The 15,068-nt window shown below is 37.4% G+C and overlaps 1 protein-coding gene across 1 annotated transcript in view; it reads left to right on the forward strand.

Annotated features, from left to right (window-relative positions):
- The window catches only part of CUNH1orf87 (chromosome unknown C1orf87 homolog), a 67,852-nt gene that overhangs the window by 38,539 nt on the left and 14,245 nt on the right, over positions 1–15,068 (forward strand). Inside the window, 2 exon segments of the mRNA XM_045835329.1 lie at positions 2,169–2,263; positions 13,666–13,730. Coding sequence (XP_045691285.1) covers positions 2,169–2,263; positions 13,666–13,730 — 160 coding nt within the window.

The raw sequence follows: 15,068 nt of genomic DNA on the forward strand, positions 1-15,068 counted from the left end.
TTCATCTTCTGGCAAACTCTTAGCCATTCTGTATGTTTCATGTTCATATTTTTTTCTCTGTTAAGCTTCCCTGACACAATTCCTCTACACCTAGTAATATTTACAAGTTTCAAACCCAGATTTGTTGTTTGTTCCCTTCCATACAGATAAATGAAAAGTGTCTCTTTGTCACTCTTTTAAAGTCTGGATTTTATTATTATTCATGTGTTGTCTGATCAACAGGTCAGGGATGATTCCCATTGAAAGAATAGTCATTACTCATTGTGCCCAAGAGGAGGGGGCACAGCATACCACACAGGCCATGTGGGGAAGCACCAGGGTCTATTAGGAGGCAGAAAGGATACAGGGGTAATGTGGGCAAGAGCCTTCATCATGGAATGGGCAAGGCATGTAATCAAGTTTAGAACTGACTAGACTGAGTAATTTGGACCCTGGGTCTGTCCTAATTTATCTGGTATTTGGCCCTGGGATGACAAGAGCAGAGAAACAGTGGCAAGTATGAGAGTTCCAGTAAAGGATGTGGTTGGTTTGCATATAAAAGGCACACTTTCCAGCCAATCCTTTACTATATCTAGGAATTGGCTAGCTCTGGGAGGAGCAATCTCTCCAGAGTAAGCAAAGCCCCAGGGTATCAAATAAAAATATCAGGGTCAGATCAGAATAAAAAGATGTGCTTGATGGAGCTGTTATACTGAAAATGCTCCCAAAATAATAGTAGCTACTATTCAGCCCAAACACTAAATTAGACATTTTTTCCTTCCTTCCTTCCTTCCTTCCTTTCCTTCCTTCCTTCCTTCCATTCTGTCTCCCTTCCTCTCTCCCTCTTTCTTGTTTTCTCTTCCTACTTCTTCCTTTTCTCCTCTCTCTTTCTCCTCTCTTTTTCTCCCTTCCTTCTTTTCTTCATCCAACAGATATTAACCCAATGTCTACTAAAACCTGGGCACTATTCTAACTGTTTATTTTCTCATGTAATCTCCACAGAATCCTGGGAAGTAGAAAACCCTAGTCATATTTAGTAGATAAAGTAACCAGGCATAGAAAGGTTAAGTAACTTCCTGAGATCACACAGATCACAGGCACCAGCTCTAGTGTTTAGAATAAGTCCTGTTTTTTCCCAAAGTCTACATGCTTAAACATTATGCTAAACATATGGCATATTCTATCACACCCCAAAAGTCTGACATGTTTGAATCTAAGTATCAGGCACACACCAACTTGAGAACTGAACTGGTTTGTCAGCTAGATTCAGCAAATAGGGACTGCTGGCCTAGTGGTAACCATCAGCCCTCCTGAAGCCTGGAGGTCTGGGTTCAAATTCTGGATATGTCTGATTTTAGGTGAACTATATAACCTCTTGGTGGCTTAGTTTCCTCATCTGTAAAACAGGGTAACTATAAAACTAATCACACACACATAAAACAAATATTAAGTACATGGGAAACTGCAGTGACCATTAATTCATCCAACAAATAATTTATTGAGCATCTGGTTTCTAGACTAAGTTCCAAGATTTATTAACTAGGTGACATTGAGGAAGTTAGTTAAATCTCTCTAAATCTTGGTTTCCTCAAATATAAAATGCAGATAGTAATATTAACCATGCTAATACAGCAAGCTTGTTTTATACATCAAAGTAGATGTACAAAAACATTTTGCAATTTACCTATGTAACAAGTGTATGTAATTTCTAGGCTTTTTTTTCTTTTGAATATTTTTTATTGTTATTCAAGTACAGTTGTCTCCATTTTCCCCCACCATTCCCCCCCACCCCAGCCATCCCTACTTCCCACCCTTCATCCTACCCCACTTTGGTTTGTCCATGTGTCCTTTATACATGTTCCTGAAAGCCCTCCCCACATTTCCCCCATTATCCCCTCCTTCTAGGCCTTGACTACCAATTCTGTGGTTGATAAAAATTTAAGATGAGAATCTTAACATTTAGTGACTTAAGGGCAATGAACTCTACTTCTATATCAACCATCTAAAAACTTGCTGTTGTTGAGCATTCAGTTGGACATTCTTATCTGGAATGATATTCTAATGGCATTAAATACAATGCACTCTGGGGTATTAATTCCTTGTCAAAATCATGTAGATTCATATTATGGGATGGAAATTCTAATTTTAATTTCATGGCAGTGACACGTCAAAGTCTTTCTCATTTTCAGGTCAGGCTTATATGTGGGAAACATGGATTATATGTGACTTTGAGCCTCCTGAAAACATTGCTTAACCAAGATTTGGCTTACCAAAATGAAATAAAGTAAGTCGATCTTTACTCACTGAGTCCTCTGAAGGGATGCCAAACACAGAGATCTGTCTTTAATCTAGAAGTTTTATGTGTGAAACAATGAATTTCATCACCTAAAGACGGAGTTAAGAAATGTTTGCTTATATTAAAACCAGTCTTCTTAGCCATAGAAAAACCAAAGCAGTGAACTTCCACTTCCAACCATTATAGACTATCAGTAATCAGATTTACCATTCTACCTTAAACAACTAAAAATTAGGACAAAGTATATGAAACAATGGTTTTCAGATATTGCACAAGAGGCAGCACAGAGCAGTGATTCTTGAGAGGAAAAAAAACCAAATGAGGTAAGTTCAGCTTACTGAGCAAGAAGGGAGGATCCAAACTTAGTGCAGCATTCTCCTTGAGCTACAGAGATAGAGTTTGGAGTTCAGGAAGGCCAAGGAGGCTAGAATGCGCAGTACAGACTAGCAGAGAGGAGAGATCCCTAAAGAGTTCTTTCAGGAGTTTTCCAAAGAGTTGCCCTAGAGACTTCATGTAAGTACTGGCCAATGTATGCATTTGAGGAACCTACCCAAGTACAAAGAGAGAAAAATCAAAAGAAAGAAGTAGAAAAATGCTTGGATCTCACACAGTGTTAGGAATAGTTCCTATTTTCAAAAATCAGGCAGGAACACATGTGGCATTGAACAGAGTCCTCAGAAGGATATTATGCTGGAGTGAAACCAAATCACCCTAGAAATTTAACAAATTTTACAAGCCCTAGTAAAGTTTAAAATGATCAAACTGTTTCCAACTTAACCGCACCCAAGAACAAAGCTCTCAAACTTCCAAAGGATTTAAAAAATATAAAAAAAAACATAAAATTTAAAATATCTGGAATTCATAAAAAAATAACAGGCATGAAAAGATGGAAAGGTATAATCTATTATTGGGAGAAAAAACAATTAGTAGAAGCAAATTCATAAACAGCAATGCTAGAAATAGTGTAAAAAAAGCAATTATAAACACACTTTATATGCTCATAAAAGCATGAACACAATAAGAGATATGGAATATATAAAAAGAGAGCCAAAACCAATAACCCCAGTCTAATAATATACTTTTAAGTAACTTATGGTCAAAGAATAAATCACAAGGGAAATTATAACATGTGTTGAGCTGAATTAAAATGAAAAAACAACATACCAGTAATCCTTGGCTTTCTCTTTTCTCACATTTCATATCCAATTCATCAGTAATCCGTTAGTAAATCAACTCTTTGTTCAGAATATGTCCAGAATCTGGTCACTGCTCACCACTTCTCTTGTTACTTAATTACATCCCATTCAAGCTACCATCACCTTTCTCCTGGATTACTATTAATAGCTTTTAGCTGAACACTCTTCTCCCTGTCCCCAGTTTATCCTCAATACAGCAGCTATAGTGACCTATTAAAATCTAAAATAGCTCATGCCATGGTCCTGCTCATAACATTGAAAGAGCATCTTATTTTATGAAGAGGTAAAAAAATCAAAGCCCTTATAAATGTGTTCTACAAGCTCTTCTCCGTCATCACTTCTCTGGACCCATCTACAACTTTCTTTGTTCATTATCTTTCAGTCACGCTGTCCTCTTTGTCTTCTTCTAACATACCATGCACACATCCACCTTAGCACCCATCCTCCAAATATTTCCTCTACCTCAAATGTTCTTTCCCCAGATATCTTCATGCTAATTCCTTCACTTTTTAAGTTTTTGCTCAAATGTCATCTTATTGATAAAGCCTAGACTAACCACCCTTTAAAGTTGTAGTTCCCAACCATTCTTACCCTTAACCTGCTTTCCTCTTGTACTCTTCTATATATTTATCAACTTCTAATATATTTGATGATTTCCTGTTATGTGATGTTTATTTTTTTTGTTGTTGATTTCTGATAGACTGTAGACTATAGTGTTATAGGGCTGGCAGGATCTTTGTTTTATTCACTGATGTATCCCAAAGGTCTAGAGCAGTGCGAGGCACATAGTAGGTATTCAATAAATATGGTATTGTACTAAACTAGAAAAGGAATAGTCTCAAAAATATGTTTAAGGATACAGATACATGAATTCTGCCTACTTTCTAGCTCATGGTCAAATTGAAGGCCTTCTCTAACCACCTCTTCAAATCAGGTCCCTTGTTAATATATTTCCTAGCCCTTAACACTATTTGTGATTAGGTATTTATTTGTGTGATTTGTTAGTTTAATGACTAGATAGTGATCTCCATGCTGGCAAAAAACGTGACTGGTTTCCCACACACTTTACTCTCAAAATCTTGTAGGCTGGCATCTAGCACATGTAGATGCACAGTAAATATTGATTGATTAATTAATTAATTAATTTAACAAACATTTATTGAGTGCCTGCTGTACACCAATCACTATTCTAGCCATTGGGAATATAGATAGGAATAAAACAAAGCCCTTTCCCTCAAAGCTTGTATTCTAATGAGGAAGAAGAACAAGCTAGAGTGTGTGGCCTATCACATGGTGATAAGAACAACACAGAAAAACAAAGAAGGCTAAAGGCTATGGGAAACATCAAGTGATAAATAAATGATGATAGAATGTTGAGTTTAGTCAAAGAACTTCTGCCAGAGTAGCTTTAGACTTGGAAGTTTCCCTTCTCTGAAACCTTGTGGTGTGGTTGGGTGAGGATGGACAGATGTGGTTAAACAGCAAAGGCAGAGAAGTGGACTAATGGCCAAGTAATAAAACAGTAAGATAAAATTGGCAGATTCCAAAAGACAACAATATAAAAGGAGAACATACAAGTATCAAAGATCACATTATACCAGGTATTATAATACAGTTGATTAAAAGTCTGTGTTCAGAACCAAGATTCTAAGAATCAGAGATATTAGAATAAGAGTGAATGGGGAACAAATTAGGTTAGACTACTTATAGGCTACTTATATGCATATCAGAGAACCACATTGACTTCTTTATTCACCTGCCTTTGACCTTTGAATGTTCAAGGACATTAAAACCATGAAACCACTGAAGAATTGCATGTTTAAGTGATAAACCTGTTTCATCCTTAAACAGACATTGGCTAAAGCTTCTTCTGGTGAATGAAATCCATTCCGTTAAGGGCTTTGTATGCAAACCTATATCCTTAAGAGATTAAAGATGTAATTTAGACACACATTTCAGGAGCTGAATGCATGAACCATTATTTTAGTACATATTGTCCATTAATCTGCTGTTCAATTGGGAACCCATTTAGAATGTGGTTGCTTGCTAATTAGCAGGATTCTAGTGCTGAGCTGCTTCCTGATTAAATGTCCTTTGGAATCAATAAAACATCAGGAGGGATTATGGTGATGTTGGATTAGCCCCATCTAACCAAATAAAATGAATTGTGTTCTCTTCTTAAACTGTCACATTGTGAGAGCTGATGAGAGGAGCAATTTCGTGAATGCTGTTGCAAAGTTGTTGTTTTGTGTGTGTGCTTTTTTTGTAACACTGAGATTTTATTTTTTGCAATTTGCCTACCAATTAGCAGAGACATTACTGAATGACTGCCAGGGTAAGGCGATTTTGAGAAAGACTTGATTACGATTTCAAATCTCTACTCTGAATCACACTTATGTAAAATGAGTTCAGGTTGTGTTGGATGGAAATTATTATCCCTGTTCTTGGCTAGGAACATGTAAGTCAGAATTAGCATTTAATGTTTCTGTGTGACTTTGCAATAAATGGTAATTAAGGAGGGCAGAGAGAGAACAGGAGGCAAACTAATACTCTAAAACTGTATTGGCAAAATTAAATGCTTCAAGCCCAGTTTAAAACACAAGCACACAAGCCAAATTATGTTGGGCTAGAAGATAAATAATGAAGCTGCTATGGAAGCTCCGTAAATAGAGTGGAGCAATTGACACAGCCACAAGTAGGACTTACCATACACATCTGGCCCATTATTAGACTGCAATTAGGTTGAAAAGGACTGGTTTGATAATCCCAGGAACAACCAGAGGATTTTAGGAGATAAAGGAAACATGAGGTGTCTGATTCAGCAATTACTTTTTAATGAGAAAAGGAAAATTGTTAGGCAGCAAGCTATTAGAGATGTGGTTTGGATCTACCCATTGATTCAGTCTTGGAAACTAGACCTGGCTTTTAAGAGTTCATTAATTCCAGTCTTCTCTTCCAGAAGGCTGTAATTCATATGAGATGAAGATAACAATAGTAATAATAATAATGATGAAATTATTGTTATTATTAATAGCCAACATTTATATAGTGCTTACTATATTCCAGGCAACATTCTAAGTACTTTATAAATATTGACACTTTTAATCTTTGCAAGTGCCCTGTGAGGTAGGTACTATTGTTTTTCAGATGAGGTACAGAGGGGCTAAAATCTATATGCAACTGATAAATTAATTCATCGATAGGCTAAATCAAATGCAGGTTGTCTAGCTTCAGGGTCTTGGCTCTTAATACACCATCCTGACTCTCCTACAAGCCCTGTCAAACTCATAGTTTATAGCACAGTGGCTAAGGACCGGGAGTGTTAGGCAAACTGCCTGAGGTCCAAGGCCAGCTCCACCTGTGGCCTTGATACTGAACACAGTTCTAGAATGAGGAGCTGAGTATCTCCCACCCTGCCCTATAGGACCTAGGAGAGGTGTAGGATACAGATAAAACCACAGGGAGGTTTTAAGTTCCAGGAGTGGATAGGATCCAAAGCAGCCCAGGGCTTGCAGGGAACTTCTCACTGGTTTGAAACTACCCCCATGCAAAAAGGCAGCAGGAACTCTAGAATCACATAGGCCAAGATAGAAACCCTGTCCCGGAAATGCACTGGCTTTGGGAATGTGGGCAAGTAAATAATTTCTCTTCACTTTTATCTTTCATCTGTCAAATGGAAAAAGTATCCTTTTGTCTGAATTTGAGTTCATTGCCTGCATATCAGGGAAGGGCTCTGCTTGTCAGAGATAACTGCAAGAGGAGAAGAATGCAACTTAGGCTACATGACTATGAAGGGGAAAGCAAAGGGAGACAGTTAAGTTAAATGAGCACCCCAGCAGGTAAATTAACTAAAACCACCAAATAACCCCTGAGCTGAGGGTGTAAGACATTGATGCAAGGCATGTGATGTGTTCCAGGCATGGAACTAGATGCTTTACATGGGTTATCTCTTTTCAAACTCCCCACAGTCCCATGAGTTATGTTTGTCATACCCACTTTACAGAAGAGTAAACTGAAGTTCAGAAATCTTAAATTGTTCCAAAAGTGGGGCATCTTTGAACCTTTGTTCCTATTATGGGCTGAAATATATCCCCACCCCTGATTCATATGTCAAAATCATTACCCCAAGGCCTTCAGACTGTGACCACTTTTGTAGATAAGGCCTTTAAATAGGTTATTACATTAAAATGAGTTCATTAGGGTAGGCCCTAATTCAATCTGACTGGTAGACTTATGAGAAGAAATTTAATCCTCTAGAAAAAAACCATGTGAAGACACAGCAAGATTCCTGCCATCTATAAGCCTTCAGAAGAAGCCAATACCTTGATCCTGACACCAAGGTGCTGACACCTTGATCTTGAACTTTTAGCCTCCAGAACTATGAGAAAATAAATTTCTGTTGTTTCATCTCCCCTATCTGTAGTATTTTGTTATGGCAGCCTGAGCAAACTATACAGCCTCTAAAGGCTAACAGTCTTCTCCACAGGCTCCTACCTTTCTGCTTCCTCCTTCCAGCATACTTCTTACCCTCTCAGCTGGAGTAGATTATAGGTTCCCAAAGGACTGGCTAGAATGATTAAGCTCTTCAAATCATGGGAGTTAACCTTTGAGCAATCTGAATAGCCCTTCTCTTCAGCACTGTTCTATGTGTTTCAGCTGAGCTCGGTGGGACTTGGAGGAACTAGCCAAACAGGTGAGAGATGGGGAACAGTATGTCAGAGAGAAAAGGAGCAGTTTGACCATGTCAAGAAAGCAAGCAAAAGCATAGGGAGTTTGGAGAACTACACTGTTGTTGTGACCGGAGCATACATTTCACGGGGGAAGAAAAGTAAAGGACTCAAAGTAAGCACCAGCACACCTTTGATTTAAGCCTGTATAAGGCTCAGAGCAACATGCCACCTACAATTAATTTCATCGAGATTACAAGGGCATTTCTATGAAATAGCTCACATTTTGTGTTTGGTGTATTTAGGCTTTTGTTTTGTTTCGATACATAAGACATTTTGTATAAAATGTCATATGCTTCACAATCCCTGATTAAAATTCCAATGAAGAAATAAAGAGAAAAATACAACAGTAGCAAAAACTAATAGCGCCATAATCTAGAAGGAATCTCTAACACCTATAAATAAATGGAATCTGGAAAAATCGAGTGAGTTGGTTCCCCAAGCTTCACCCTGCCTACCTAAAGGAAGTGCATTAGAAGATATTTTGATCCTTCACCAGTGCCTTTCCTTTGATTTGGAGGCCCCAAGTCTTAAACAACCAGAAAGCAACAGATGATGCTGTCCATAGCTGCCAGAGTACTGTTCCCACCCCCTATGTCCCCAGCCCAAGGATATACAAACATTCACTTACTTGCTATCAGCAAAAGGTCATTGCCACCAGTTTAAGGCCAATGGGAGTTCCAAATTTGGGGTTTGTAACAGGAAAAAATTTATGTAGGTAAACAGTTTACAAACCAGAAAGGTATAGCCTTCAAAGAAAATCGAAAGTGATCCCAAAGAAGGTAGAGGGAAGGCCCGCTTACATAAAGAAAGTTTCCACCCCCTCCTCTCTGATTGGTCGGGATCACACATTCTGATTGGTATTGGGATCAGTGGGAGAAATCCCCGGTAACTGTGTATAGTTATATATAATCAACTGCTGAGGAGTATAAAGATTATGACATGCTACACCAATTTAATATCTGATGCTCAGCAGGTGGCGTGAGAGGATCCGGCCTCTGAGGTAGTCCAAACTGAGGGGCCCCAGGCATCCAGGCGCTGGTTGCCGTTGCCACCCACCCTTTAAATGCAGGATTAAATGTGCCGTGGATAGGCTAAGGGAAACCTACACAGCTCATCCGTTGTGTTGTGCTGAATGGGAACAGTTCCTCATCTGACCCTGAATAAAGAGAAAACCCAACATGTAAGGTCTCATTTTTAAAAATACTGCAAACAGAGAGAATCATGATCCTGCAAACCCCAAATAACACCACATTTTTAAAAATGGTTTACTCTAGAAACTAGAAAACATTTAGAAAACCACTTATATTCTCTATAAGATATAAGCCATGTCCTCTATTAAAATGAATTGGAAAATAATAAGCATAATGAGATTAAAAGGCTGTAAAAATGAAATTTAAAAAGCACAAAATGTAAATGGAAGAAATTAGGAAAACCTTGGGGAAATCTAAACAGTCTCAAGCAAACAAAAACTTCTACAGCAGAATTAAGAGGTAACAAGGACTGTAACAATGTGTAGTGGTGGATGTTAACTAGACTTATTTTGTCATTTCACAATATATTCATATATCAAATCATTTTATTGTACACCTGAAACAAATATAATATTATGTAAATTACATCTCAATAAAAAATATGAAACAATCAAGGAAATATGAACACTGCTAGATGTTTGAGGATATGACGGCATTTATGTTAAATGTTTACATCACCAAACCTTGTCTGTAATAGGCCAGATGGTAAATATTTTCGGCTTGGTGGGTCTACAGTCTGTTGCAACCACTCAGTTATGTCACTGTGGCCTGCAAGCAGTCATAAACAGCACAAAAATAATGTCTATGGCTGTGTTCCAATAAAATACCATTTAACAAAGAAAGAGGTGACCAGGATTCAATTTTAAAAAAGGAAAACTTAACACTAAATATATCTAAAACATAGTATCAGTTTTGAGAGGTTCACACAAAATCTAAAGAACAAAGAAGAAAATTTAAAAAATAGTAGATATTGAAAGACAAGACTGGAAATTGAATGAATGCCCTTGGTTTGTAGAATAAGAAAATACTGGATTGGCCAGAAAGTCTGTGTGGTTTGTTCTATAAAATAAGACACATTTTTCATTTTCACTAATTACTTTATTGATTTGGATATTTTGAGTATGTCAGCCATCTCCTGCTGTTGGCTTCTAGTGAGTTGAGCCCAGGGGTGCTGCTAAACATCTTCCAATGCATAAGACATCCCCATGGTAAAGAATTATTTAGCCAAAATGTCAATAGCACCAAGAAATTTCACAAACCACTTTTGACACATTCAACCAGTCACAGCACCTTCTCCATACACTGCACAAATCTTTTTGTGTTTTGGTTGCACTTTTTTACCTTTCTTGAAACAATAAAGTGTAATACACCAAAAATGTTGAGTATTTTCTTCTATCTTCAATATTAAAATGGCTGCACAAAAATTCACCAATTTTTAAAAGTTCTTTTTTAAATACACACTGATATGACAGCTGTCACAATACAATCTAACAAAATTGTTCCAAATGAAATTAAAGACAACTAAACACTACTAGAGTCTTCGTAGGGAAAAAAAAACTAAATGAACTTTTTGGCCAACTCAACAGAAAAATTGGACAAGAAGTAAAAACAAAGTTACAAGTGAAGAATATTTGCAAAGATGAAAAAATTCTCAGTGTACACATTAAAAGGATTCACTATTCTCCAAACTAAACTAAGAAAACATGTATCCCTGTCAATCCTGACAAACTTTTGTATTACAAAGACAAAGAAAAGTATTTAAGGCTCTAGACCAAAAACAAAATAAAACTAAACCAAAGCAATAAAAGGCAAAAATTAATGAAAAATGAACAAAAATAAGACTGACTTCGAGCTTCTTCAATAATGAATGTCAGAAGACAGTGGAGCTGTGTTCATGGAATTCCATGGGGAAAGAAATGTAACTGAAGCCAATTAATATTCCGAGCATGTGTAAGGCCATATAGTACAATGGTCAAGGGCAAAGGATTTGGAGTCAGACATCTGGGGTTTGACTTCTGGCTGCCCCATTGATCCATGACCTTGGACTAGTTACTTATATGTCTCATAAATTGGTTGTTTAAATTAAATGAGAAATGCACATAAAGTACACAGAATGCTCACTCATGGCCATTTTAACTTAATAAAGTAAATTAAAGTTAGAATTTGAACTCAGATCTGTCTGCATCTAGAATCAGGCTCACACATCATGTCCTCCAGTCCTGATTTCTTTGACTTGATATTGGGAGTTTGGCACTTGCTTCTATGATTAGTATTATAGTGTCTGTTATGGCAACCAGAGCCTCTTCTCACACTTAAGTTGTCAATGTTTTTTTGAAGGTCTGAAAGTCAAATAAAGAATATGGAAGGTTTGACTTTAGCTGGTGGGCACATAGTGCAAAATACAGATGATGTATCATAAAAGTGTACACTTGAAACCTATGTAATTTTATTAACCAATGTCACCCCAATCAATTTAACTTAAAAAGAATATGGAAGAAAGAAAACACTTTATTGGAAGGATCTTAAGAATTGTATTGGCCATATCAGTCCTATGCACCATTTAAATCAGATAACATCTAAATTCAATACTTAGAAAATTATCTCACAGTCTCCTCCCCTACTAACAACACATAACCAAGAAAGGGCAAGAGAGCTTCCAATGCCATTTTGTCCAGAGACCTTATCTCATATTGGATAACTCCTACCCATTCTGAAAAATAAATGTTATGCAAATGTGAGAATATCAATGGATCTGGGTTTTTGTTGTCACACTTGTTTTTCAGAAGGTCAGAAGGTGCTCTAGGCATAAACCTGGTCTTCTTGAAAGGGCCTAGAAATAAACTGCAGCAAGTATAGAAGGCAGGAGCTACTTCTGTTGCAGTTCATGTCCAGATCTGAGCTAGTGTCACATCTTTGAGAGTGCTGTTTCACCTTCTTCCCTGCCTAGACTTCAACAGCTGATACAGTCATCAGCTCATCTGGCTGGCAGTTCTACATACCTATGCCTTATCTTTTCATGTGACCAAAAATAAATGAGGCTCTGGGGACCATATTTTGGTACTGACCTAAGAACTTTGCTGATTTGTGATATCATGTACAGGAAAACTTTTATGCAATATAAGCAAAATAAACTAGTTATATATCTAATGAATTATTTGTATTTAAGGAGAATAAAATCACATGCCACTAGAACTCTTCTAGAAAACCTAAGGCATATACCTCACAACCTGGTCTTTATTTTTCTTAACTTCTGGTGGGCAAGAAGAAGATAAAAATTCTTATCAGTAGCAATTCATTTGTTAGCAACACAAACTGCCTTCTGCTAACATAAGCAAAACAACCATTTTGAAAGGATGTGGAGTAGCATAGAAAGTTAGGGAAAAATAAAACTTCAGGATGTACCAAATCAAAAATTATGAGACACAGAGGCAGAGACAGAGAGTGGGAGAGAAGGAGGAAAAGAGGTAGGGGAACAGAGAAAGTGAAGAGAAAGTGATAGGTGTTAATTCAACAAAGTAGATCACAACATCATCTAGGGAAGGGTATGGGGCTTTGACTGTGGTCCATTACCTCAGAGATCATATTTATATATAAATAGAGAAAGGATGAATGCTGGGCAAGAAAATAGAAGTGATTTTTTTACTACTGAAGCATTCCTAAAAAACTTGTAAGCTTTAAATGACTCCCTCATTGTCACGTGCAGATGTATAGCTCAGTGCAATTTCTGCTTGAGGAACTTCACTAAATATTGTCTATTTGTACTCAGCATTTGTTTCTACTCCCTTCTATGTTCTTTCTCGTGTTGCAATACTTCCCATTCTTGGGAAGGCTAAAAAGGGCATTTCCAAAATTCCCTTGACACCAACGTTCTGGAATTGATTTAAGTTCCATCAGAGAGATGCAATTGCATGAGATTTGAAAGGTAGAAGGAAGTGGGAAGAGGGACAAAGATATTTTAGGTATTTATTTGTTTGTTTGTTTGTTTATTTATTTATTTATTTATTTATTTTCCTACAGTAGCAGGAACTCCAGGCCCTGGTGGGCCTCAGTGTTTCCAGTGGCCAAATGCACTTTGTACTTACTGCCTTGTCACCAGATTCATGGTCAATGGCAACTGAGACATAAGCCAGAATTTCCTGCAGACCCCTGGTTTCTAGACTGTATCTGCTGAGTCCTGACCCTGAGGCTCACAGCAGACGTCAACCTTCACTCTACTGGCACTTGAAGTCATTTTGTGGGCATCTAATTCCTTATGTTAAAGCTCTTTCTCATAGAGATACTTTAAAAAGCTTCTGTTTCCTGCATTGCACCCTCAATGATACAGGTATCATAAAGCTCCTTCAAAACTATCAATATAAACTTTGAGCTTTATTACACATTCTTTCAGAGAAATTATATCGATCACCAATATTTTGTCTCTTTTGCTTGCACAGATGGCAGAATTTTGTTGAGTTGTTGAGCAAAGCTTTCTCAGATTTGTCCTCTGATTTGCCTACAGGTGAGTTCAGTAATCTTGTTCCTTGAGGGACCTCCTATCACCCAGAGCTATTATTGACTGGAATGCTCAGCTTAGCTGGTTGCTTGTTGGGTTTGATATTATTGCTACCAAAAATGTAAATGACTCACCAGTGCAGAAAAAAATAAGTGAGAATTACCTTGATGACTATTTTTAAGGTCAGTTGGATTATAAAATGCATAACTCTCCAGTTTTTATTACATCATGGAGCATTCTCTAGTGATAGTGCTTTATGGTGAATGCAGCACACTTACAGAAGTTGGTATTATTTATTGGAACTTTAGTCGCCCAGTCCCTTAGCTCTAGGAGTCCCACAGTTGTGTACCTATCCAACTGATAGCTCAGAAAAAAATCTCTCCAAGATTTATATATGTATGTTTATTGCAGCATTTCCTAGTATTTTGATGAATGGAAGCAATATAAAGATCCTTTAGGGATCATTTACTCAAATTACAGTCTATCCAATTGATAAAACTATGCAGCTATAATAGCATGGCTGGCCTTACACAGGAAGATTTCCAGGACATACTATGAAGTGAAATTATAAGGATGATATGGGCATAATATTTAGCAATTGGCACATTTTAAATATGACAGGTGAAAGAATATGCATTGATATTAATCTGTTATTACAATTTCTCTATTTACTATATCTATCAACTGTTTACTGATTACCTTTGAATCAAAACACAAGGTATTGAGAGTGTGGGGGCTGGAGAGTACATCAGTTTTTATTCCAGCAGAAAAACAGAAACCTTACTAGGTGTGTCAAACAGAGGGACTTCATAGCAGAAAACTGGGGGATTGGCTATAGGAATATTAGCAGGCTGAGAGAGCAGGAAGAGGGCAGTGAGTATATTCATTTCCTCGGGGCTGCTGAAATAAATTACAACAAGCCCGGTGGCTTAAAATAATAGCAATTTATTCTCTCATAGTTCCAGACGTCTGAAATCAATCACATCAGCAGTGACATTTTCCCTCTTTGCCTTCTCCGAGTTTGGGTGGCCCCAGGCATTCCTTGTCTCGTGTCTGCAAAACTCCAACTGTCTTCACATGGGTTTCCTCCCTCTGTGTCTCTTTTGTGTCTCTGTTTCTAAATTCTCTCTTTTTTCTTACAATGACACCACTCTTCATTAGATTTAAGACCCACCCTTGTCTTCAACTATTTGAAGCCAAGCATGGATCTGAAACATTCCCATGAGACCACAGCACTGCAGTGGGGAAGGTCTGGTCCATACCAAGCAAAATACAGTTGCAATCACTATAAGAAGGTAATGAAGGGAATAAATACCAGAGAAGGAATGAATACTGCGAAGCCAA

The sequence above is a fragment of the Phyllostomus hastatus genome, unplaced genomic scaffold, assembly GCF_019186645.2.
Source record: "Phyllostomus hastatus isolate PE091 unplaced genomic scaffold, TTU_PhHast_1.1 phas_contig_209, whole genome shotgun sequence".
Lineage (NCBI taxonomy): Eukaryota > Metazoa > Chordata > Mammalia > Chiroptera > Phyllostomidae > Phyllostomus > Phyllostomus hastatus.